This window comes from Cyanistes caeruleus, chromosome 1, assembly GCF_971803275.1.
Source record: "Cyanistes caeruleus chromosome 1, bCyaCae1.hap1.1, whole genome shotgun sequence".
Lineage (NCBI taxonomy): Eukaryota > Metazoa > Chordata > Aves > Passeriformes > Paridae > Cyanistes > Cyanistes caeruleus.
Genome location: NC_141701.1, coordinates 132489876 through 132512227, shown reverse-complemented (window position 1 = coordinate 132512227; position 22352 = coordinate 132489876). Strand labels below are relative to the sequence as shown.

The 22352-nt window shown below is 39.6% G+C and overlaps 1 protein-coding gene across 4 annotated transcripts in view; it reads left to right on the top strand.

Moving 5' to 3' along the window:
• The first annotated feature begins 323 nt into the window (after window positions 1–323).
• ST8SIA6 (ST8 alpha-N-acetyl-neuraminide alpha-2,8-sialyltransferase 6) overlaps window positions 324–22352 on the top strand; it is a 47225-nt gene continuing 25196 nt past the window's right edge. For 2 of the 4 annotated variants that reach the window (XM_086859776.1, XM_086859767.1), the window contains exons 1-4: window positions 324–590; window positions 818–913; window positions 9801–9899; window positions 15358–15444. In XM_086859776.1, coding sequence (XP_086715902.1) covers window positions 496–590; window positions 818–913; window positions 9801–9899; window positions 15358–15444 — 377 coding nt within the window. In that variant the 5' untranslated portion in view covers window positions 324–495. Of the gene's footprint in view, window positions 591–817; window positions 935–9800; window positions 9900–15357; window positions 15445–22352 lie in introns of all 4 variants that reach the window. The other 2 variants (XM_086859756.1, XM_086859745.1) reach the window with 1 other exon arrangement.

Sequence of the window (22352 nt, the reverse complement as noted above, 5' to 3'; positions counted from 1 at the left end):
GTTGGCTATTATTTTTTAATTCAGATAGAGAGCCACTGAAGTAGCAGCGACTTCACTACACCAGCTACGGGGCAGAGCTGTCTGCCCTCACCGGGCATGCCCCGCACCCCGCTCCCGCCGCCGTCCCGCACGGCGCCCCTCTCCCCTATTAAAGTTTCGGCAGTTCCGACTCCCTCGCTCCGCGGCCCTCGACACCGGGCAGCGCCCCGGGCAGCTCCCCGGGCGGCCGCCAGCACAGGCCGCCAGCACAGGCCGCCCGGGTGCCGCCCTCACGCCGGCCGAGCCCACCGCCCCCCCCAGCAGCGGCGGGCCGGGCCCGCGCGGCGGCCGCGGTGGCTGTGGGGCGGGGGGGCCGATGGCGGCGGCGCAGGGCTGCGGGCGAGGGGCGGAGCGCAGAGACCCTGTGGCTGCCATGGCCGCCTCCCCCTCCCCGCAGCTTCCCTTAAATACTATGGGGCGGCCGTAGCTGCGACGGGCGCCGCCGCTGAGCGCACCATGCGGGCTGTCATCGCCTTGGCCGCGGCGCTGGGCAGCCTGCTGCTCGGAGGCTGTCTCCTGCGCCTGGGCGGCCAGCAGCCCCTCCGCGCCAGGTAGGGCGGCCTCGCCCGCGGTCCGGAGCCGGCTGGGGAGGGCGGGAGGAGCGGGACGAGCCCCGCGGGGAGCGGCGCAGCCTGGCGCGGCGCCCCCGGCTTGCTCTGGGCTCGGCGCGGGCGCTGGCGGCTCCGAGCGGGTCGCGGGCAGGAGAGCGGCGCCGCTCTCGCCGGGTGATGTTCTATCACTGGTCCTGATAACTTTGTTTTACCGTCTCGCTTGCCAGGGGCTGGGAGGAGGAGGCAGGAGTAGCGGCTGTCACGCCGAAAGTGGTGCGAGCCCTCAGGTCTCCCCTGACGCCCCTTCCTCACACCGAGAACAGGTACGGGCTGGCCGCCCGCAGGTGGGTCCGTGAGGTCGGGTCTACAAAAGCAGAAATTCGCCTTCGCTTCGGTTCATTCTTCCTTTTGTTTCGGCAGCTTGATCAGAGAGAGCGTTAGAGATCATTAGAGCAAATGACACTTTGCTTTAACTACAATGAATTATTTGCTCATGGGCCCTCTTATTGATGTCTGTCACTCTGCCCTTGGTTTTGAGCCCAATAAAATATTGCGTAGACCAGTTTTGTTAGCGTATGATGCAAAAAGTGCCTGCTGAATGGTGTATTCCAGGCACCTTTCATTCTTCTTTCCAGGAAGGTGGAGCTGGGTTATACTGCTACTGTTTTTGTGATCTGTTTTTGGTTAAAAATACAGATTCATAATTTAAAATTCACAGGATGAAGGCAAGACATATGAAGCCTATTTCATTTGGGTTGACATTGTACTTTATGGGAGCCCATTCACTTGATCCTGTGTCTTGACCTTTTAGATCAGTGTAGATCTTTTCTTTACAGTCTGTTATTTTATACTGTGAAGTTTAATATGAAGATACTTCTTAAAATCAGCTGTGAAACATGTTGTGCCATACATGCAGACTTCAGTACTAATGACTATTGTTTTCATGCTCCCCACACACTGTAGGAAAACTAAGAGTGCAGAAGACAGTGGTGTAATCCACTCATGAGATAAATACTATGTAAGAAGTAGTTTTGAAATATTTTTGCTTTCCTCTTTTACTTTATATGGTCTTATTAACTTTGCAATTACCCTGACTATTATATGGTAATATAAATTATGGTCAAAAACACATTATAAAAATTAGAAAGAACTTAAGAATTGGATCTTTCACAGAAACTGTGATGTCCTTGTGTTGGAGACAGTGGTGACAGTGCAGTTAACCTTACTGAGGCCGCTATCTCACCCAATGTAGCTGAATTTGACAGCCTATGCTTTCCCTAAGTGAATGCAAGTGATGTTAGTTATAGTAACAATTGCAAGTGTACCCTAAGAGTGCATATCTTATGTGTTTCTGATGAGAGACCCTTGTGCTCCCTCCCTCAAAATTTAGAACTTTCACGAGCTGTAAGTTTATAGCATCTTTCAAAATTAGAGTCAAAGAAATTCTGCACAAGTTTCTACCTGGTGTTATGAGCTTCTAGCCTGCTCTTTCCTATTCTCATCTTTTCCCTTTCTGCTTTTTTCCCCCTCCTCTCCCCCTCTTAGTAATGATTTTGCAGTATGTACTGTTCTGCATTGTTTTGGGTTTTTTTGTAGCCATTACTCTGTTCTTCTTGCCACTCTGTTTTGGGTTATGTCTGTGGTTTCCCCCTGGCCCGTCTCCTCACGCTCTTCCCTGCTAGTTTCTGAGCTGCATCTCCTTTCACTCAGCCCTTTGTGCTATACCATGGAGTCGAATTGACTAGAAATGCTGGCAAAGAGCACTTCAGAGAACAGTCTAGCTATTTCCCATCTGCTGTTAGTACACTCACAACTGGAGCAAAGAAAGTAAAAACAACACATACCAAAGAGGTATGAAAATCCATGTCATGTTTTCAACCTCCGTAATAGGGCAAGTGAGATTGAGATTTTAAATATGTATTCTTCCTTGTTCTACTTGGAGCATGTTTGCACCAATTTGAAGCTAGTTTTGGTCAGCCTGAAATTGTATTTCTTCATGACTAAGTGAATGCAAAAGTGTGTCAAGTAAATAATTCATCAAAGAAAGTTTCAGTTTACTCAAGCTCCTGTAACCGTAGTGTCTTTGGAGAGATGTCTTGCCAGCTGAATCCAAGAGTGGATGTGCTTTCTCACCTGAGTGACTATGCTCAGTAAGCTGGCCTGACAGGAGTTTGTGGTGCATGTTTGGCCTGTGAGAAAGGAGAGAGAGCTGCTGTACTGGACTGACTGACTGAAGCTGTTACTTCATGCAGAGAGCAGCAAGACTGGGCAGGGAGCCATGCTGGAGGGGTTTGATCCAGGCAGCAGCTGGACTGGGCCTGGCTAAGGGCCATGCTGGAGAGGTTTGATCCAGAGAGCATCTGGACTCCTTCAGGAGGTTCAGACCTATCCCTTGGTGATGGAGATGGATGGTCTGGTCAACAGGAATTAAGATTCCAGTGTGCAGTGGGGAAGCATGATTCTCCTAAAAAACCCTGATCATTTGAATGGTTTTGCTGTGTTATTGACAGCAATGCCATTTCCTGCATAAGAGGATGTACATGGATGTTTCCAGGTGAGGAAAAAGAAAAAAAACCTAGACACTATCCTTGACCTCTAAGTATAAGTAATCTAGACAATCTTCACAGTCACAAGCTAATCTTTTTTCTTATCATTATTTCCTTTGCTGTTGGAGGCATATTTGTAACCAGACATCTCCCAAAGAATGTCTAAGGCCCTATTATTCTGTTGCCTTGCAATATTTAAAGCTAATCTGTTCTTTTACTTTGAGTAATTCTTTTAAAAGGATGGAACTGAAGGATGAAAGGATGAAAAGCAGGGGATTGGATCAGTCTCTTAGATATTTAGGCAGCTATTATGTGCAGCAATGTTTAAATACATGGTGACCAGGCATCTAAAGTTCTCTGAAGATCTGTGTCTTAGTAAATACACTTGATGATGTGGTTTGTCTTACCCCTTTTTCTTGTTAAGCATTAGCTAATTGGAGCAATGTGACTGTCTCTACAGTGCAACTTACATGTTTAGTCTTGGGCTCATTTCACAGCCTACTGTGGCTCTTAGTAGGGTTTCTTACTGAAAAAAGTGGCCACTGTTAGTAAGATATGTCTAGTAGTCCCCAGATTTATTCATGGAACCAATAAAATTTATATTGCAAATTCTCCTATCTATGCCTCATGCTGTCCTCTTAACTTTCAAGCTGTAACTGCAAGAATAATTTCTATTTTCTTAACCAGCAGTACAACCAAAAAAAGAAGACTTGCATTTTTCCCACCTTTAGACCCCTGGTCTTCTCTCTCTCCTTTTCTCTCTCCCCAGCTGTGTTTGTGCAGGCTTAGTTGTTTGTGTAGTGGTTGCATTAATAGTGGAACAGAAGGCTCAGTATTGCTAGTGCTTATCAGGGGAAAATGAAAATAGTAAGAGAAGCTAGGTAGTATTTTCTTTGTTATGAGGCCCAGGGTGTGCTAGGTTAAATTTAGGCAGAAATTCTAGCTCTTATTATACTACCCTGGAATATGTAGCATATAAATAATGTCAGCTCCTGCAAGGGAAGTGAAAATAGCACTATTTATGTATACTTATAAAAAAGTAACAGGGCTGCAGTACCCTAAAGAACTGACCACCGTTACTGTGTTGCCAGTTTTAAGGCATTCACTTACTATTTCCTTATATTGCTGTCTGTCTTTGTGGGTCCAAGGCAAGCACAGTGTGAAGACCACTGAAGTAATTGAACAGTGGGAGGACGTGATTGAGGAGCTATGAGTAAACAAGTTAGTATTAATAGAGTGTTCCATAGTGTTGATTTCTCCAATTCCTCTCTCAGCAGCAGATCTGTATGCAGGCCTAGGAAATAAACAGCTATACTTAATTAACAATGCTACAGAGACCTGTACATTCAGTGTCCTGTCAAAATACTGCATTCAGGCACTCAGAAGTGGAAGAAGAGACAGGCTAACACCACAATTATGGATTAGTATATAGTAAATTGCACTGATATACTAGTATATTGCACAGATACTTTGCTATGGTTTATACTAGTCAGCAGTGGGGCCCCACTTCACTAATTTTACTGCTCTCTTATTATTTTGCCCCTTCATTTTCAAGTGATGTGTGCAGACATATTTTAGGAGCACACTTTGAACATATGCCTCATGTATTAGTTCTGTCTAAATGAATAGGTGATCAGTTGAAAGCTGCTGCCAGGAGTCATTTGTGTTGTGACAGTGGTGAAAGGTTTACCAGACTCTTTCTGTTTACTTGGTCCAAATGAAACTGCTCTGTCATTCTATCGTGTGCCCTTGTAACACGATTTTAGTGTAAGTCCCTTATTATTTTCACTTCCCCTACCATGAGGCTCTGAATGTTACTTGTCATGTTAGCTGTCATGCAGTTTATGGATTTTATAAATAGAAAGTATCTGACGTTATACATAACCCTGGTGAATGCACAAGAGGGTCTTTCAAATAATTTAAAGGTGCAGTTTGTGCATTTCTTAGCATTCCTTAGATAAGCAATACCTGTATAGGAATTTGAACAAAGATAGTAGGATCAGTCCATTTAACAGTTACTGTGATTAATGTTTCAAGATAAATTCTTACTCCTGTGGTTTGATGAAGCCATTTTTATAGTCCATTTCACCAAGAATTTAAATTGTGTATTGCCTTATTAATCAAGGTGTTGTGAACTTTAAAAATATCACCGTATTCTTATAATTTAATTAATTTGAAATAGTGTCAAAGACAGCCCTTAAGAGCGCCCTTCCTAGGGAAGTATGGATTGTGGTTTTTTTAATAGTATTCAACTAACAGATGATGAGATTCAAATATAAATTAGTCCCTTCAAGGGTGAGATTAAGATGGAAGATATTCACAAACTGGATAATGCTATTCAGTGTCATTTGGTAGAACGATTAAAAATGGGCAATTTTGCATACAGAAGTTATCCTTTTTAGCTGGAGATGCTCAGCTGGAACATGTTTAGATCTCTTCTGCTGCTTCAAGGGCAAGAAGCTTTAGAAAAGAGCAACAACTGGTTCTGCTGGGTGTGGAGTGAATAGCCAATGAGTGGTATTTTCCCTTACTTTCAGTGTGGACTTACTAGGGAGGTGAAATTTTTATTGCTTTACTGATGCCAAACAGTTCAGTTCTGAGAAATTTTGAATACCTCATCCCACATTCTTTGTTTCCACCTGATTTTGAGGGATTTCTAGAGGAGTGGCCTTTCAATCTTCATGTTACAGTATAACTCACAGCACCACTTTTCCTTTTTCCATCTGCTTTTTTTTTTCTTCCCTACCATTCCTCCATCTCATGCCCATTTCATTTTCCAGCTCTGATAAGTGGGGTTGAATTTTTTAGAGGGTTTCCCTTTGCTTTCCCTGCCTGTACCTTGTATCTTTCTGCTCCCCCAGAATGCTGTGTTATTTGACATGCCTCTCTGGTGATTCCCAGCACTACAGTTCCCTATTGTCTCAGGACTGAATGCTACAGGAGCAGCAAAAGGACTTTCCAGATAGTTCCTGCATTTCTTATTCTAAAGGTGGATTCAATCCTTGTCTTAAACAATTTTACAGTTTGAGGATCTGCTGTCTTCCTGAGAGCAATATATAGAATAAAAACGTGCTGATAAATATGGCACATGGTCTTAATCTACTGTGGATTTATTAAAGTACAGATGGTGTACTTCCTGAGTTCCTAGAATTACCATAGGAAGTATGTGGTCCTCAAGCTGTTCGTATATGATTTAAAAAAACCCTGTTTTTCAGATTTGGTCCAATGAGATTGGCTTTGAGAACATCTAAGCCTTAAGGAAAATACAACTGAAATTTCCTTGTATCATCAGTTTTATGAGTTCAAACCAACAGAATGTTTCTACTTCAAGTTCTCATTTAGCTTAATAATTAACAAAATTAGTTGAAAGTAGCCTGATATCCGTGTTGTTAGGCATGTCATTTGATTTCATTGTGGAAGTTGTAATGCAGCTCTAAGTATTGAATAAAGACTGTCCTCAACTAGGTCAGGTAAATTAATTTAGTGGTAAGTGTTGCCTTGCACAATTGTCTGATATGAGCAGAAATTTAATCTGAGTCTGATGCTTGCACGACTTTGCCATGAATAATGCAGTAGAAGTCTGGACTGCTTCTTGCACACCCATTTTTATCTAAATGCAAAAAGATTTCATTCATGTGAAGCAGAGGGCACTCTGACAGTGAAACAGAAATTCAGAAACTTAACTTTTAATGGAATGAGTCATTGTTTCACATCTCTTGCAAATAAATTGTTTTAATTTTGTATCTTTTGCACCACATAAAGAATGTTAAGTAAATTTTGTGTAAAAAGACACAGAGGAAGCATTTTGGTGATCTATCATGTGGGTGTAAAAGCGGTCGTGAAACTTTAACAACAAAACAGAATAGGGACTTGTTCTTTCTTTTTTCTCTGACTTCCTCTTTTTTTGAATTTTTCAAGTCTTGAAAATGAGTGCATAAAAACAATTGTGTTAAAAAATGAGGCAACTTGCTTGCATCGATCTTACGAATTTAAAAGGACTAGAAGTCTGTGGAGTAAAGCTTGTATTTGAGAGAATATTTATTCATTGCCCCACAGGTCTCAGAACACAAATTAATAAGAAGCTGTAAGGACTTGTAATGGCTGTGTGCACAGAGTTGTGAAAGAATGCTGGTGCTCTGCTGCTGCCTGCTAATGCACCTCACAGGGATCTGCTCTGACTTGGCCATCCTGGCAGCCTTCACATGTTAGACAGGGTCTCTTCTGGCCAGCTGTGGCTTAGAAGGGCTGGGGCCACTTCTCAAATCGGCATCCAGTTCTTAGGTTTTAGTTATAATGAAAGTACATGCACTTGGTTTATATCAATAGTTTTGGGTTTTTTTTCTTTTCTTTAAGATGCTGTTTAGCCAGCTAAACTCTTGCCTGTAGCCATTTCTCTTACTTCAAGCTGCAGCTGTAGAATAATAATTTGTGGTTATTGAGTTAGAGAAGCAACAGAGAGGAAGAATGATGTAGTGTTAACTAAATTTGTTTGAGAACTGGAAAGAGCCTACCTGGTTGTTCTGCATAGACAGAACCATTCAGACCAAGCTGCAATAAACCTGTATACATAAATTTTGTAGGCAGAAAATTTGCTAGCACTTGCTATGTGAGATCTGCAGTTCTTAGCTCTGAACTGTGTTCTCTGAGAGCCTTCTGCTATTTCTATTTCACTCCTTGAGGAAAAAAAAATAACATAAAGAGCTGTATTTAAAGCAAAGACAGCCAAGGAGCTCTCAGTAGGCAGTGCTGGCTGTTACTATCTATTGAAGTCACTGCAGAACTGAAAGGATAGGGGTTTATGTTCTGTTGTCTTACTGCTGTCCCCAACAGGAGGCATACAGACTGGATACTTCCTCAGGGGCATTGAGATTACATTGGGAAGAATTTCTTGGTGGTGGGAATAAAGGAAGAGGGCTGTTCTCTCTCCTCTGCAGCCTACATCCTGTGGAATTGCTACTAGGGTGACTGAATCTCTAGAAGAATTAAAGGCAATGAAAGAAAAACAAAGGTGGTTCCTTCCTTTCCTGCCAGCTAGGAACATGAGTCAGTTCAGTAGTAAATAAGCAAGCATTTCTTCTTCTTTCTACTTTAGCCAGTAGTAAATAAGCAAGCATTTCTTCTTCTTTCTCCTTTAGCCAGTATTCTCATTTGAAGTCTTTAAGAGAAGGCTCAAGAGGGACCTTATTGATACCTGAGGGTGCAAAGAGGATGGAGCCAAGTTCTTCTTACTGGTTCTCAATGATAGAACAGAGGCAGTGGGCACCAACTTAAACACAGGATATTCCCTCTGACCATCAGGCATCTCTTCTTCACTGTAAGGGTGACTGGGCACTGGCACAGGTTGCTCAGGTAGATTGTGGAGTCTCTATGCTTGGAGATATTCAAAAGCATCTGGACACAGTCCTTGCTCACCCTCTCTAGGTGGCTCTGCCTAAGCAGGGAGTTTGGACTAGTTGACCTCTAGAGATGCTTTTCAACCTCAACCATTCTGTGGTTCTGTGGCTTGAAATGGCATCTTTGCCAAGCAAGGTCTTTGAAATCAGCTTGTCAGGAATGTTGTTGCTAAGGGGTCTCCATGTTATAGCAGGTGAAGGCAATGGAGTTTTGGTCCTTGTCAGTAAAAGCAGTAATGGCTCAGAAGCACGGTGCATTGTGTGCAAAGGAGGAAGGCCCCTTTGCTTTGTGAGTGCCTCTGCACAGAAATGTTTCAGTTGTTCTCTGAGAGCAGCACACAGCATCTCTGTCTTACATGTTTCTACTTCTGGTGTGGGCAAATAGGGTGCAATGTCCAAGGGCTCTGTAAGTAGTGAATCTGTGGAAAGAAGCAAAAAGGAGGGGGAGTTAGCAGGAAGGAACATGGTGCAGGGCAGGGAAAGTAATGCAAGAGGGAAAATATTTATGATAAATGGCAGTCCACAGAGTGGAAGGCTGATGTTAGGAGAGGGTGATAGTATGAGATTGGACCTAGATACAGGATGAACTGAGGTGAATAGAATAAGACCTTGGTATCTCACTCATTTACTAATTTACATCTCAGTCTTCTACAAGGGCTGCCCAGAGCAAGAGGACCACATGGGAGTCTGGTGAAAATAAGACAGGAATTAAAGATCACTATCTGACACTTGCCTTGGTTCCTTTTACATATATTTGTTCTTTCTGTGTAAATAAAGAATAAACAATGCAGGAAGTATTATGCCTGAGTCAGTAAGGTAAAGTCAAAGATCCACTTCACCTGTGGTGTTTCCTGTATATATTATATTCACTCTGAATATTGCATTTCATCAACAGTTTGAGGAAATCACATCTGCTAAATATTTTACTAATGAATATTTTAAATATCTTCAAAACTTAATGCTCAAGAGGCTTTCCATTTAATTTATTTTTTTAAAATTACATTTGCTGATTATAGTATACAGTGGAAAATATAATTCAGACAATGAAATAAGGTTATTTTAAAGAATCAAATATTTTATTGTCCCTAGCAGCAAACTCTTTTACTAACAGGAGCTTCACAACATAAGTCCATAAGATTTGTTAGGTAATGTTTTCAGCTAAATCAACGGTTATTAATCCTATTGTCATAGCAAAGTGAATGTGACATTAGTAGAATATGTTCTCTCTTTTAAAGTTTATTGTTTTTTTTCCTCCTGCTCCCTTTTAACAGAACGACTCTTAATAAAAATGGAATTTACCAGTTTGAACAGGCTTCAAAATGTAAGGCAATTCAGGACAACATTTTGTCACCATCTATCAAGAAAAAAAGGTAGGTGTTTGTTGTCCTTTCTGCTTTGTTTGTTTTAAATAGAAGGGTAAAAGATTGTCCTTTTTTACATAATTCTTGGTTTATTAATGTGGAGCTATGCAACAGAAAACTGTATTTGTTCAACCAATGTTTGCTGCATTTTTTCTTTTACATGGGTAAGACTTATTCAAGGTGGGATTTTAACAGTTTTATTTTCACAATACAAGATTCCTTCTTATCAATTACCAACATTACATTCAAAGTTTTTCACAAAAATATTGAGTAGAAGTGTGGGGTATAATTTCATTTCTGAGAGTCTTTTCCCTGCCTGGTGGACACTCCTCCCTGTTTTGAGCAACTTCAGTTAATGATTCTGTTTAGCATTGTTGACTAGAGTAAGTTTGGAAATGTACTCGTATGAAGACTTGCTGGTTAGTTGCATGATTGCATTGTGATAATGAGTCCACAGGAAACTAATAGTCCAATTCTAGACACATTGAAAAAACCACCCCAAATTAATTTTGGGTTTCAACTTGCTGTTGTGTATTTTTCTGGCATGGAGAAAAATCCAATTTTAATACCAGTCCTGCTCAAATTTCTCGTGATTTTCCAAGGTGAAAAAGGGAGAAGCAGCCATTATTTTTGACATGTAACATCTTTTCCTATATGAATGCACCAATAAATAAAAGGATGCACCAATAAATAAAACATTGTAAGTAAGAAGGGCTTCCCATTAGGACTGCGTTGCAGCTTAAAATGGATGGTGCCATGCTGTCTTTAAAATTGGGAGCTTCCCTCCCCACACCACTCCATTTGGGAAGAGAAATGGAACGCAAAACAAAAGATGAGCTACAAATAATTATGTGCCTTTCCCTATTCAAAGTACCAGAGAAGTCAAAGTTTTCCTTAATGCCAAAACAACATTAAATGATGATTTGAAAACTTACTCTGTCTTTGCCCCTTCCTCGCCTTTTTATTGCATTTGAAGTTTTTTCACATCTTAAGTCACCGTATTTCCAGCATTTCATCTTTGCTCTTATTATTACTTCTTTATTTATTTCTTTTTCTTTCCCTCTTCTTTGCAACCTCTTATGCCATCAGTATTCCACCTCTTTCAGCAATGCTATCACTGAAGTTTTTATGCTTTTGAAAGGTGCTAGACCACTATGTTACTGATGCAGTCATAGTGAGAGTTGAAATGTAGACTGGCAGAGGTCAAAGAATGCAGTTGACTGAAAACTTGAGAGTGACACCAAGGGAAGGAAAACCAGTCACTGTATTGCTTTGAAAATCCACTTACAGCAATATTAATGCTGTTGTTTACCCCGCACATTGCAAAGTTTTACAGTCTTTGGAGATGAGTCCTACATTTTGGAGCTGAGATTATGTACAAGACCTTCATTCTGTGGTTAAAGGGGCTGTACCATTTAATGAGGCAGAAGATGAATTGGGCAGGTAGCAAGAGAAACAGATGCTTGGAAAAAAGGAGCAAGAGGTTGCTTTTTGCCATGAATATTGCAGCTATTGACCTTCACTGAGAGGAGTTGCAGGGATTTTGTTGCTTTTACAAGGTGTGACCCATATGTGTGGTATATGATGCTTTATTTTTGTAGTTCTAGGCTTGCAGGGACATTCTGGACACTTCTGCTCTTAAGTTGGAAGAAAGAGAAAAGAAATTACTAATTTAAAGGTTATCAGATGATTTGATAGTAAGAAATGCTATGTAAGTGGGAAGTTATTATTATAGCAAGTGTGTGCTGGTGGTGACAGAGAGCCTGAAATACTGAGTTTTGCTAGCAGTTTTCCATTTTTATTCTAGAGCAAGCTCTGTGTACAATCTCCTGAGGGCTTATAAAGCTGTAATTTTTTTTTTTTTTGGTTGCATTAAAGTGTCCAGAGGCAAAACAGAGCCTTCCCTTATTTTGCATTTCATGCCATAGTTTCTATTTTTGTTTCTTTTTTGAGCATAAACTGCCAAGTAGAAATGTGGGATTTTTTCACTCCTGTTGCTCAATCTTCTAATTCAGATACCGTTTTTTTACAAGTTGGTACTTAGTTTTAGCAAATAACCAGTGACACTGCATCTGTCTGTTCTGACATTTTACCTGTTGTCTCGATACTATCTCAATGCTTTGGTCCTTGCTGTTGTCCTTTACATATCTGCCAAAAATTAGAAGATACTAATACTTTGTCAGTGCTTTGAATGTGCATAGTAATTCCAACTTAGCCACTGTAGTTAGTATAGAAGATCACTGCTTACCTGACAAAAACTCTGGGGGGGAAAAAAAGAAAAAGCCTTCCAGGTGTTGTCAGTCAGGCTCATATAGTATAAGTGAGTTTCTTAGGACAGGAAATTATTATGGTTGTGATGCAGGTGGCAGATAAAAACAGGACAAAACAAAACCTGTTTCATTCATTCACTCTTCTCAGCACTGTAATTATTATGTTGTCCAAGTATTTTTATAGCTCAATTTACCTGAGCTTTTTTCATCTTAATAAAACCTTTTTAGTATCAGTGAATATGTGCTGTAGGCTCCTGGGTGCCTGTGGAAATATATGTAATGTGCCAGCTCTTTAAAATGGAACAGTGGAGAAGATGACTGTCTAAGTTACAGCAGAGTCGTGAAATGATTCCCTGATAACGTGAACTGTTTCCTCTGGAGAAATGAGTCCCCAAACCTCCTTTAAACCAGGAAGTGCTAATATTAGCTTTCTGACAGGAAGACAAAGCTTTCTGACCTGTAAACCCAGCTGTAACAAATCTCAGAGCTTCATGTTGAGTCTTTAAAAAATTATTTCTAGGAATACTCTCTGTATTGGAGTTCATTTCATGGAAACTTTTTATTGGTGTGAGCAGATGCCTTGCAGAGCTGCCACAGTTGGGAGCTCCTGTCCTCCAGGACAGTGTGCTGGGTTGTCTGTGCTGCCTGTGGCACTGTGCCAGTTGGTAAAGACAGTCCAGAATATCTTGGTAAGTCACAAGAGGAGCTAAACTGGATGCATGGGGTGAGCAGAGGTGGTGTTCTGACTCGTAAAGGCCTGGAAATGGTGCTCTTCTGTGTGAGCTGGTGAGCAAGAGCAGTTCCATCCAGTAGAGACAGCTGTGGAAAGGCTGCAGTGTTCTTGCTTCATAATTGGTGTTTTTACCCTAAGCACATTTTCGCTTACAAGTATGAGAAGGCCTTACAGCTTCTGACAGTGAGTGCCTGTGTTTCCTATAACGTCTCAGAACTCACATTATGGATGATGCTTTCATTCTTCTTCCTACCAAATGTTTCCCTGTAATTTGCTAATAACTTGTCAGTCCATGACTGATGAATAAATACCATGAATAGATGGTAATTTTTTGTTTAATTTCTGACTCTGATCTTCATCTTATCAATGTCTTCAAGCTAGAATTTTCTTTTTCTATATATTTTTTTCTCCTGGATAATGATAGCCTAAGTAACTCTTCATGGTTTGTTGTCCTATTAATTTCTGAATTTATTTTTTTTTGTGTAAGTCCAAGCATCTAAGAGTGATTTCTTGTTTAGATTAAGGAATGAAACCAGATGAGTTATTCAACATCAGAATAGACTATTTCAGTCTTGTGCTTTTATCTCATCTCCACCCCACAAACACTCCCTGCTCTGCACTGCTACTGACATTTGTCTGACCCCATGGTGACTCAAGTTAGGTATCAGTTTAAGCAGGAAGATAGTTCCATTTTCTCTGGCTGCGGTTCCAAGGCAGCTGCCAAAATAGGAGGGCCTTGATCCCTGTTCATCCATTTCCATCAGTCTTTGCTTACACTGGCTGTGGTGTTAGATTATATCTTTCTTATCTGGTTTAACACAATAAGGAAGAAGGAAATGGGTATGCATATCCTTTTCCTTCTTTTTTTCTTTTTTTTTTTTTTTTTTTCTCCTTTATTTTTTTGCCCTGGTAGTGTAAGTGGCCTATGAAGGCATTTGACAAGTGCAAAAACAAGCAAAATAAAATAGGTGGGGTCAGGTAGGTACCCATAGTGACACAAGGGAGTTGGACTGGAAGGAGGAAGAATGTACTGGACCAGGTCAGATCAGCTACAGCTGCAATAGAGCTGGGTTTTTTCTTTTCCTGCTTCTGCCAGTTGAGTTCTCTTGAGTTGTAGAGGGCTCAGTAGAATCAGTTTAGTCATAATCTTCTAGTTCCATTAAGAGTTTGCTAGGCGTGGAGGATGAAAATTGTACATGTTGTCACAGGTGCAAACTTGAGCCAGAGACCAGCATAATGCAGCATTCCTCTTAAAATTATAATTTATTTTTCCATGTGGAAATTTGACATGCTTTTACTCAAGGTAGGATAAATGAGTTACCTTTAGCAATTGCAGTACTTTCATGAAGCAAACAAGCTGTTTATTCAAATGTGGAGCAGATAGAAGGAAGCTTCCAGGTAATCGACCTCTGCTGCTGCAACCACCAGTGTTTTTATATATTGTTTTTTATTGATTCTCATGCTCCACTTAAAAACAAGTGATCTTTCTTTCCATCCCAACTCTTGAAAAACTGTTCAAATTAGACACTTAAGTGACAGCTTGAACAAACTTGTGATCATATTTTTGTTAAATAAATTTTGTTAATATTTGTTAAATATTGTATTTTTGTTAAATAATGCAAGTTAGATATTAGACTAGAGTCCCATAGAATTTTAGTCAAGGCATCCATACCATCTTTTCTTCCTATTCCCCCAGTTGTTATAAGTCAGTTATTGTTTCTTAAAAGCCTGTCTTATGATTCAGGCACAAATGGGAGCAGTGGTAACATTGAACATGAAAGCAAAAAGTGTCTTCATTCTTTCAACTTGCATATTACAAAATATTTCAGTTATGAACAAATTTAAATCTCTTAAATAAATTTTCAAGAGCAGAGGTCTTTGGTAGCAATGTAACCAAAGTTCTGGATCATGGCAAATAGTAGATTGTTTTATTTTGGAGACAGTTTAAAGGAAAACTTACATCTGTAAATATTGGTCTATTGTCTTTACATAGTTGAGCTTTGAGGACTCTAAAAAGTAAATGAAAGAAAAGGCATAAGAAGTGTTATGTTTTATCTTGGCCTGCAAGAGCCACTTTTCAAAACACTTCTAAGGTTTAAAGCCACCAAGTACAAGAGAGTTATTTATATTATTTTGGAATTTTGCACTTGAGATGATTTCTAATAACTTCAAAGTATTTATGGTCAGTTATGTAAGTTGGAAACAAGTGTACTTTTGAAAGTTACTGAAATTCATTAGGGCACCAGTACTAAGAAGAGATGTTTAATAGGTCACGCTAGTTAAATGAGGATAGTGCTGTTAGAAATTACAAAAATAAAATAGGTCATGGAGTTCTAAAAGCACTCTATTATATATGCACCACACACATTATTATTAATAAATGCATAATTTGAATGTTTTTAGATACTGTTTCTAAATATACATACAGATATATTCTAGTGTTTGATGTTGTTTCCTTTTTTAGATACTCAGAAGATTATTATCTTCACATAGTCACAAAACTGCAGAACTGCACCTGGATAAGGAAACCAGAAGAATCTACAAAATTCAGGTAATTTTCATTGTCTCATTCAGAAAAACTGTTTACCCTAGATTTTTCTAGCAAGTCATAAATTTAAATATTCTCTTTTAAACAGATATTTTTATATACCTTGTTGTCATTTCTATGAATTTTTTTATGCTGGGGTGCTTCTTATTTGTTGGAATTTAGCTAAGCAAACTGAGTAGAATAGAAGATCTACATAAGTAATTTCTAGCTTAGATCACATCTATCTTCACTATGATGAATAGTAAGCTAACAAGTAGAATGAATTAAGCTATTTCTGGCATAAAACCTACAGTGTTAAAAAAGTATTGGCATGTTACTTTGTCTATCTGAACTGGCACTGTGGTAAAAGTCTGTAATGAAGCAGTGTGTTCCTTACCCCAAGACTGTTGCCTGTATTACAGAAGTGCCCAAGGCACTTCATGCCCCTGAGCATGACAGCACTTGATTCCATCTGTCCTTGATTGGGATGGCACAGAAGGACGTGCTCAGTAGGGATGGTGAGCTCTGAAAAGCCTACACTCTCATTTGGAAATCATGCTGGTTTTAAAGAACAGCTTCACTGTTTTCTCCAGGGGAACAAAGCCCACTTGAATTACATTTTTACAAGGATCAGAATTAAAGATTCTGTCATGATAGTTAAAAATAAATAAACTGACCTATCTTCCAACTCTTTGGAGTTAACTAGCATTGAGAGCTTAATATCCAGATGCTCAGTATGATTCCTTTGGAAGAAGTAGTTTTGGGGTGGTGGGGACAGGGTAAAGATTTTGTGCAACATAAATTGCTGTGTTTGCTGTGTATCACAGCTGACTAATGCTGTTTCCCAAACCTGAGGTAGGAATATACATAGAGTTAAAGAAACTGCATTGACTCAGGCAGGCCTTAGCTGTGCACAGAGCTATTAAGCATGATAAGGAGCTCTAAAGTAGCCCATTCCATTTCAGAACAGGCAAGTGTCTTGCACAAAGCTGACAGGAGATGAAGCTGCTCTCATCTGCTCCTCACCCTGCTACATTTGGGCTTTTTGTTTTCCAATCTATTTTTCTTTTTTAACTTCTCTTCCTTCCAAAGGGACCAGCCACCATGTACCAGCTATTTTCTACTGTTTCTGCTGTACTGGGTGTTTGAATCAGTGCCACAGTAGCAACTCCTTGGTCCAGCCTGACATCTTCATTTATTACTTTTACAATCTCCCCTCGACCAGGCCAGCTTCTACCTCTTCTAGGCCTATGGGAATCAAACATCCAAAACTGGATCCATCCATATAAGACTGGACTTTAAGTACAGGAGGCTTACCATTCCTCATGCTGTCTTTGGTTTGCAGCAAGGAGTGTGGGTGATAAGTAGTCAAGGTGGGTTATGCAACGAATGATAAAACTGGAAAAATTCAAAAGACAAGACTGTGGGACACACTAAGCCACCAAAAAAGTGCAGACAGTATGTACACTGAAGTGATCTTACTAGCTTTAATTTAGCTCAAATACCAAGCAGAAAACTATCTTTTAAAATCCATGTTTCAGTAGAGGCTTGACAAACTTGTTGCTGAAACAGTGTTTAAGGGCTGTGCTGTTCTAATTTCCTTGGTTTTTAGCATCTGGAGTATTAGCTAGTTCATATGTACATAACCCATGCTGCAATTCTGATGACAGTACTATGTATTCTGTTCCTGACACTTGTTCTGATTTGATGTCATCTAAGATTTTCATTGATATGACTAAATGACTGGTGCTTTGGTGTGTAGGGCATTGTGAATGATTATTTTACAAAAGATGGGTGCTTTTGCATAAATCTTGTCTTTCTTTTTTCATTCTCAGTCCTCTCTTGTTTTTTGGAAGTAAGATATTAAAAATTTACAGTTGTCCTTAATCCATGACCATACTGGAGATTTTCAAGGCTCTTAACAGTTGGTCAATCGAGTCTCTAAAAAAAAAAGATTTAAAAAAGAAAACCAATTTTTATATAAAATTTTCTGGCTAAATCTCCATGCTGAAAGCTCTCCCAGACTTCTTTATCAGACTTAAGCCTGAAACTGGCTTTGGAAGGGCACTTTAGCTGAGAAATGATGCATTAATGGAGCTATGGGGGAGAAAAAGTTTCTAGAGTTGTAGTGAGATAAATGAATTAATAATCCTTGGGCAGTATAGCTCTCCTTTTTTCTCACTTAGCCCGGTGTCAGTAATAGCTGTGTAATACAAATATTATACAGTCTGAAAATCTCATTAAGTAAGTAGATAAACACACCCATTTGCAGAAGAGGAAATTAATCTCTGAGGGGTTGTGTAGCAGAAATTGGGTACTACAGCCAGCCGCCTTCAGCAGGAGAAACTTGAAGCTGCCTGTGTCACATTATTCACCTGCCAGTGCCACCAGAAGTCTGCCTGCTGACAAGACTGCAGAGAAGCTGCTTGACTTCTTTTCCTGTTTGTGCATCTGTTAAATGGAGTGAACGCTTAGATGCTTCTCAGGCACGGTGTCAATTTTATGACATCTCTCTATTATCCTGAAGTTCTGAAGAACAGGCATGCATATTTATAAGAGAGTTAATGTCTTATGCTTCAGGGCGTAAACTAACCTCTAATTAATAAGGTTCAAGAGCAGCTTCTCCTGGGTAGTTAATTTTTCAGAGCAGCTTTCCTGAATTTTCCTTTGCAGCTTTTGCTGTTGGCTTCCTTCATGCTGCTAGTGGAGTGAAGGAATCTAAGCCAGTAACTCCTATGTTCCTAGAAAACAGCACTGTGTGCCAAGGAGTACACATCCATTCTCATTGTAAGCTGCTCTCCCAGCAGATGCAGGCCAAATAAAGGAATATAAATTAGAAGTGCAGTTTGGGAAAGAAATACTTGTCTTTTTATTTGGCAAAAGGCTTGCAGCTGACAGCCATGTCTGGAACAAACTACAGTGGTTTTGCCAACTCACTGTTGGAGAGCAGAGTGCAGGACTCTAGGCTGACCCTCTACTACCTGGCTGAGCTTTGTCATGCAGCTGTGCAAAATGTGTCCATTTGTTGTCAGTGGGCTGCCCTTTTCCAAATGTGTCCCTCTAAAGCTGCTCTGCTGTGCAGGCTCACATGCTCTTGGCTAGGTTGCTGTCTGGCAGTGCTCACTGGTTCTTGACAGTATGTGATGTTTACACATTCGTTTCTCAAAATCAAGAACTGGGAAGCAAGTACAAGCCATGATCTCTTTAATACCTCCCATATCCACAGTCGCTCTTCTGTGGTTGGTTTTTGTCCAGACTGTCAGGGAACAAATTCCTGACATTTCATTTCTTTTAGTGTCTATAATGGTGACATTAGCATTTCCAGATATAGGCTGCCCTCAGAGGAGCAAGTGTAAGCACTTGGTTCATTGCTCTTGAAACCTAGTTAAAATTTACTGTGCCTCACAGTAGTATTTGTCAGTCACTGTTAAAAGAGTGGTGTAAGTAGCATCCTGCTAACAGTGATTTTGGGAGTCTTCTCCAACATTTACTGCTAGGGACATATAGAAAACTAATTTTTTATTTAGATGTTCTCCTTCATAAAATCCTCTTGAAAATCTCTTGACCTTTGTAAAATTTCTTTTGTTCTTTACGACTCTTCAATCATCTAGCATTTCCACATTATGCTTTTGTTTCTAAGCCCACCTGAATTCTTCCTCCCTTTTCAGATTTACATCAGCTCTAACTTGTTTTAGAGAGAACAAGTCCTTGGATTTCTTTTCTGTAACAGAGAAACTTGGTACCAACTTGGAAAAGTGGGAGTAGTAATCTCACAGCTGCCTGGAAGGGTTATCCTTAAAGATCTAGGAAAAAAATATGTGCTGGGTAGCTTCCTCTGCAAAGGATCTCTAGCTACAGTCAGCAGAGTCTCAAGTTCCCTAGGTAACCTGAATATTAATTATTATATTAGTATTCTTCAAAGGTTTTCCACTTTAAAGAAATATTTCATTACTGCAACAAATTACAGAGCCCAATTAAGTTCAAGCTGTAATTGTTTTTTACACCTCCACATCTCTCTGCTTTACAGACTTTTAAGCTTAATTTACTCTCATTTGGGCTATACACTGATGGTATCAAATAATCTGCAGGTTTTCAAAACAGTTGCAACTCCAGTTTTTGCATAAAGCTACAAAATAGTTAAAACAGGCCTCAAAATGAGGGGAGGAAGGCTGAGCAGATGCTGTGTTTCAGAGAAGCCTCTGAAGATTGTATTTCTGGGCTATCTGACTGATCTTGAAGCCTGTCAAAGCAATGCAACAGCACTTCGGGAGTAGTATCATATTGGAATACTGAGCTGTGGGTACCGGGCCCTCTCCCCATGGAAAGACCATTCCAGATAAACCTTCTTTGCATCTCATAATGTAGGGAGAAGAGTATTCCTTGGTGTAAAGCACAGTTTTAAAATTTCTGATGTCACACTTCAGTCTAGCTGGCAGAATGTTGCCCCCATCCAAAATATTTTAATTTTTTTCTTTTTTTAAAGGAACATTACTACTTTAAAAAAAGAACATAGTCTCTTAAAAAGAGGGTTAAAAGATCAACCATTTTCCTAGTCCTATTATTTGCCCTCTCCCTTTTTATTCCACTTGACCTCTATTGCCCTTTTCCTACTTTAATATCTCTTCTCAAAACTGTGTTAAACATTCCTGCAGATTATAGAACACCACTTCTTGAAGAGATTAGTTTCATTGTAAGCTACACTCTAACCCATATAAGAGTATTGCTTATCACATCTGTGTACTGCAATGAGCCCCAGCTGAAACACAAATAAAACACACTGCAAGGTCAATTTATGCTTATATAAGCTCGCACCACCACATAATCAATAGATTTTTAAACACTAAACAGATCAATATTTCTGCTGTAATCTCTGAAATCTTCCAGTTTACAAGAAAATACACCGAACTCAGACTGCAGAATGATTAAGAATACATTTGCTGCACAGATTTAACAGATGATATATAAGATAATGAATATATATTCAAAGACATATTTTATTTCAGGAAAGAAAAAGATGGGTGGAGAGATAGTAATTAGTGACAGTTTGAAGAAATGCTTGGATCCTTTACTTGGGCCACAGACTATTATATACTTTTCTAAAGGATGGAGATTCCTATGAGGAGAATCTAATTTTGGATTAGTCTGAGCTAATTACGTCTCTTTGGTTTGAAAATTTTATTACACTTTTTACATATTCAGCCTTGATTTCATATTCAACCCTTTTGGCTTTCTTTGTCTTAGATATTTATGATGTTACTTCATTTATAGGCAATTCAGGGGCTGTCAGTGTAGCATTCCCCTTCAATGTGTTCTGTTTCAGATAAGATTTAACCATTCTTTTCTTAAAGTTTGGAATATGGCATAATATGCCTCATTGCACTTTGATTGACACATTGACTTGGATTGATGAGAGCCTGGAGAAGCCTGTATCATTGTCTAGAGCCAGTGCAGTACAATAAGATAATTACTTGCTTATTATAAAATGTTATAGCAATGGACATAGATATAAACTAGTCTTCCTGCTTGTATCTGTGCCCTTGGAATTTTCCTGTTACATAGTGGAATTTTTTGTGTCTTTTTCTACTGTCACAACAGTCTCTGCAGTATGAAACCTCAGTTTTTGATGTCTTCACATGTACAGCACAATAACTCACATAAGGTAATGATTACAAATATCCAAGCTAGGTAAACTGTCAAAACAAACTTAAACGTTTGTGTTTGCTTCTTAAGCAACCACAAAACTTTTTCTGGTTTTTAGTAATCCATGGACTTTTGTTGCTTGAATGCTTTGCTCTTTGTTCAAATGGCCTTACAAGATGTGCTGTGAAGTCCACTTAGCTCACAGGAGTTACAGCTTTCAATATTTGCTAGTTTTAATTTGTGTTGGTTCTCTTTTATGTGATGTTTTGATTTCTAGGGTAACTGAAAATCCACAAGGAGATATGTCTATGTGAGCATTGCTGGTGTCAATAATGTGCAGGTGCTTTTTAACAGGAGTGATATGATACTGTTTTTGCAAACAAACATTCACTCTATAGATGTTTGTAAATGATGACTTAAAATCAAATAGATTTATGCCCTTACTGGAAAAAGTTCATCCTGATCACTGTTAAAATACTCCAGTTGTTGAAATGTTGCACCTTGCCTAGGCACTCTCTTTCAATGTGTTTCCCAATACTGAACTGAAGCTTTCCTAGAGCAAATTAAAATTATTTTCCTCACCCTTCCCATCATGGCCTTCAAGGACAGTTGAGCATCTATTATTTTTAACAGTGTTTTGAAGATTGAATATTTTGATACTTTTGCAGAGTCTATCTCCATCCATTTTTCTCCTCCTCCCACCCCAGTTTAGTCCAAAGCAGTGAAATATTTCACTGTTCTCAGCAATGACAAATGCCCTCAGGCCACAGATCCACAGGCACTGGTATCATACTGAAGCATTTTCAATGGAAAAAGCTTGGAGGAGTGGGAAGTTTTTAAACTCCACAGAAGCTTTTTACATAAAGACAAATTTCACCCTCATCAATTCTTCCCTTGTTACTCAGAGTAAGGGTAGTGCTGGCTTTTGAACCAGCTGAGAGAGTCTGCTAGCCCTTGACTCTGAAATCTCTGATCACTATGTCAGTCATTGATTGTTCTACCTTTTGTGGTCCACGCTGAGTTGTTGAAGATGTTGAGGACGTGTGCACAATGTGACTTGTCAGCAGGCATGTGCAGCCTGTACAGAAGGCCCAAATCAGCTAAAATGGATACATTCATACTAGCACACCAAGGTAGCTAATTTTTCTGCTATCTTGGCTACAGAGCAACTGCCAGAGCTGCAAAGAAACTATATCAGCATAATTAGAGCATGTGTATCCAACTAAACACAGTGCACTATCCATATGAAGTGTTTGTAATGCAGAAATGTTTGGAAACGTGTAATCAAGGCA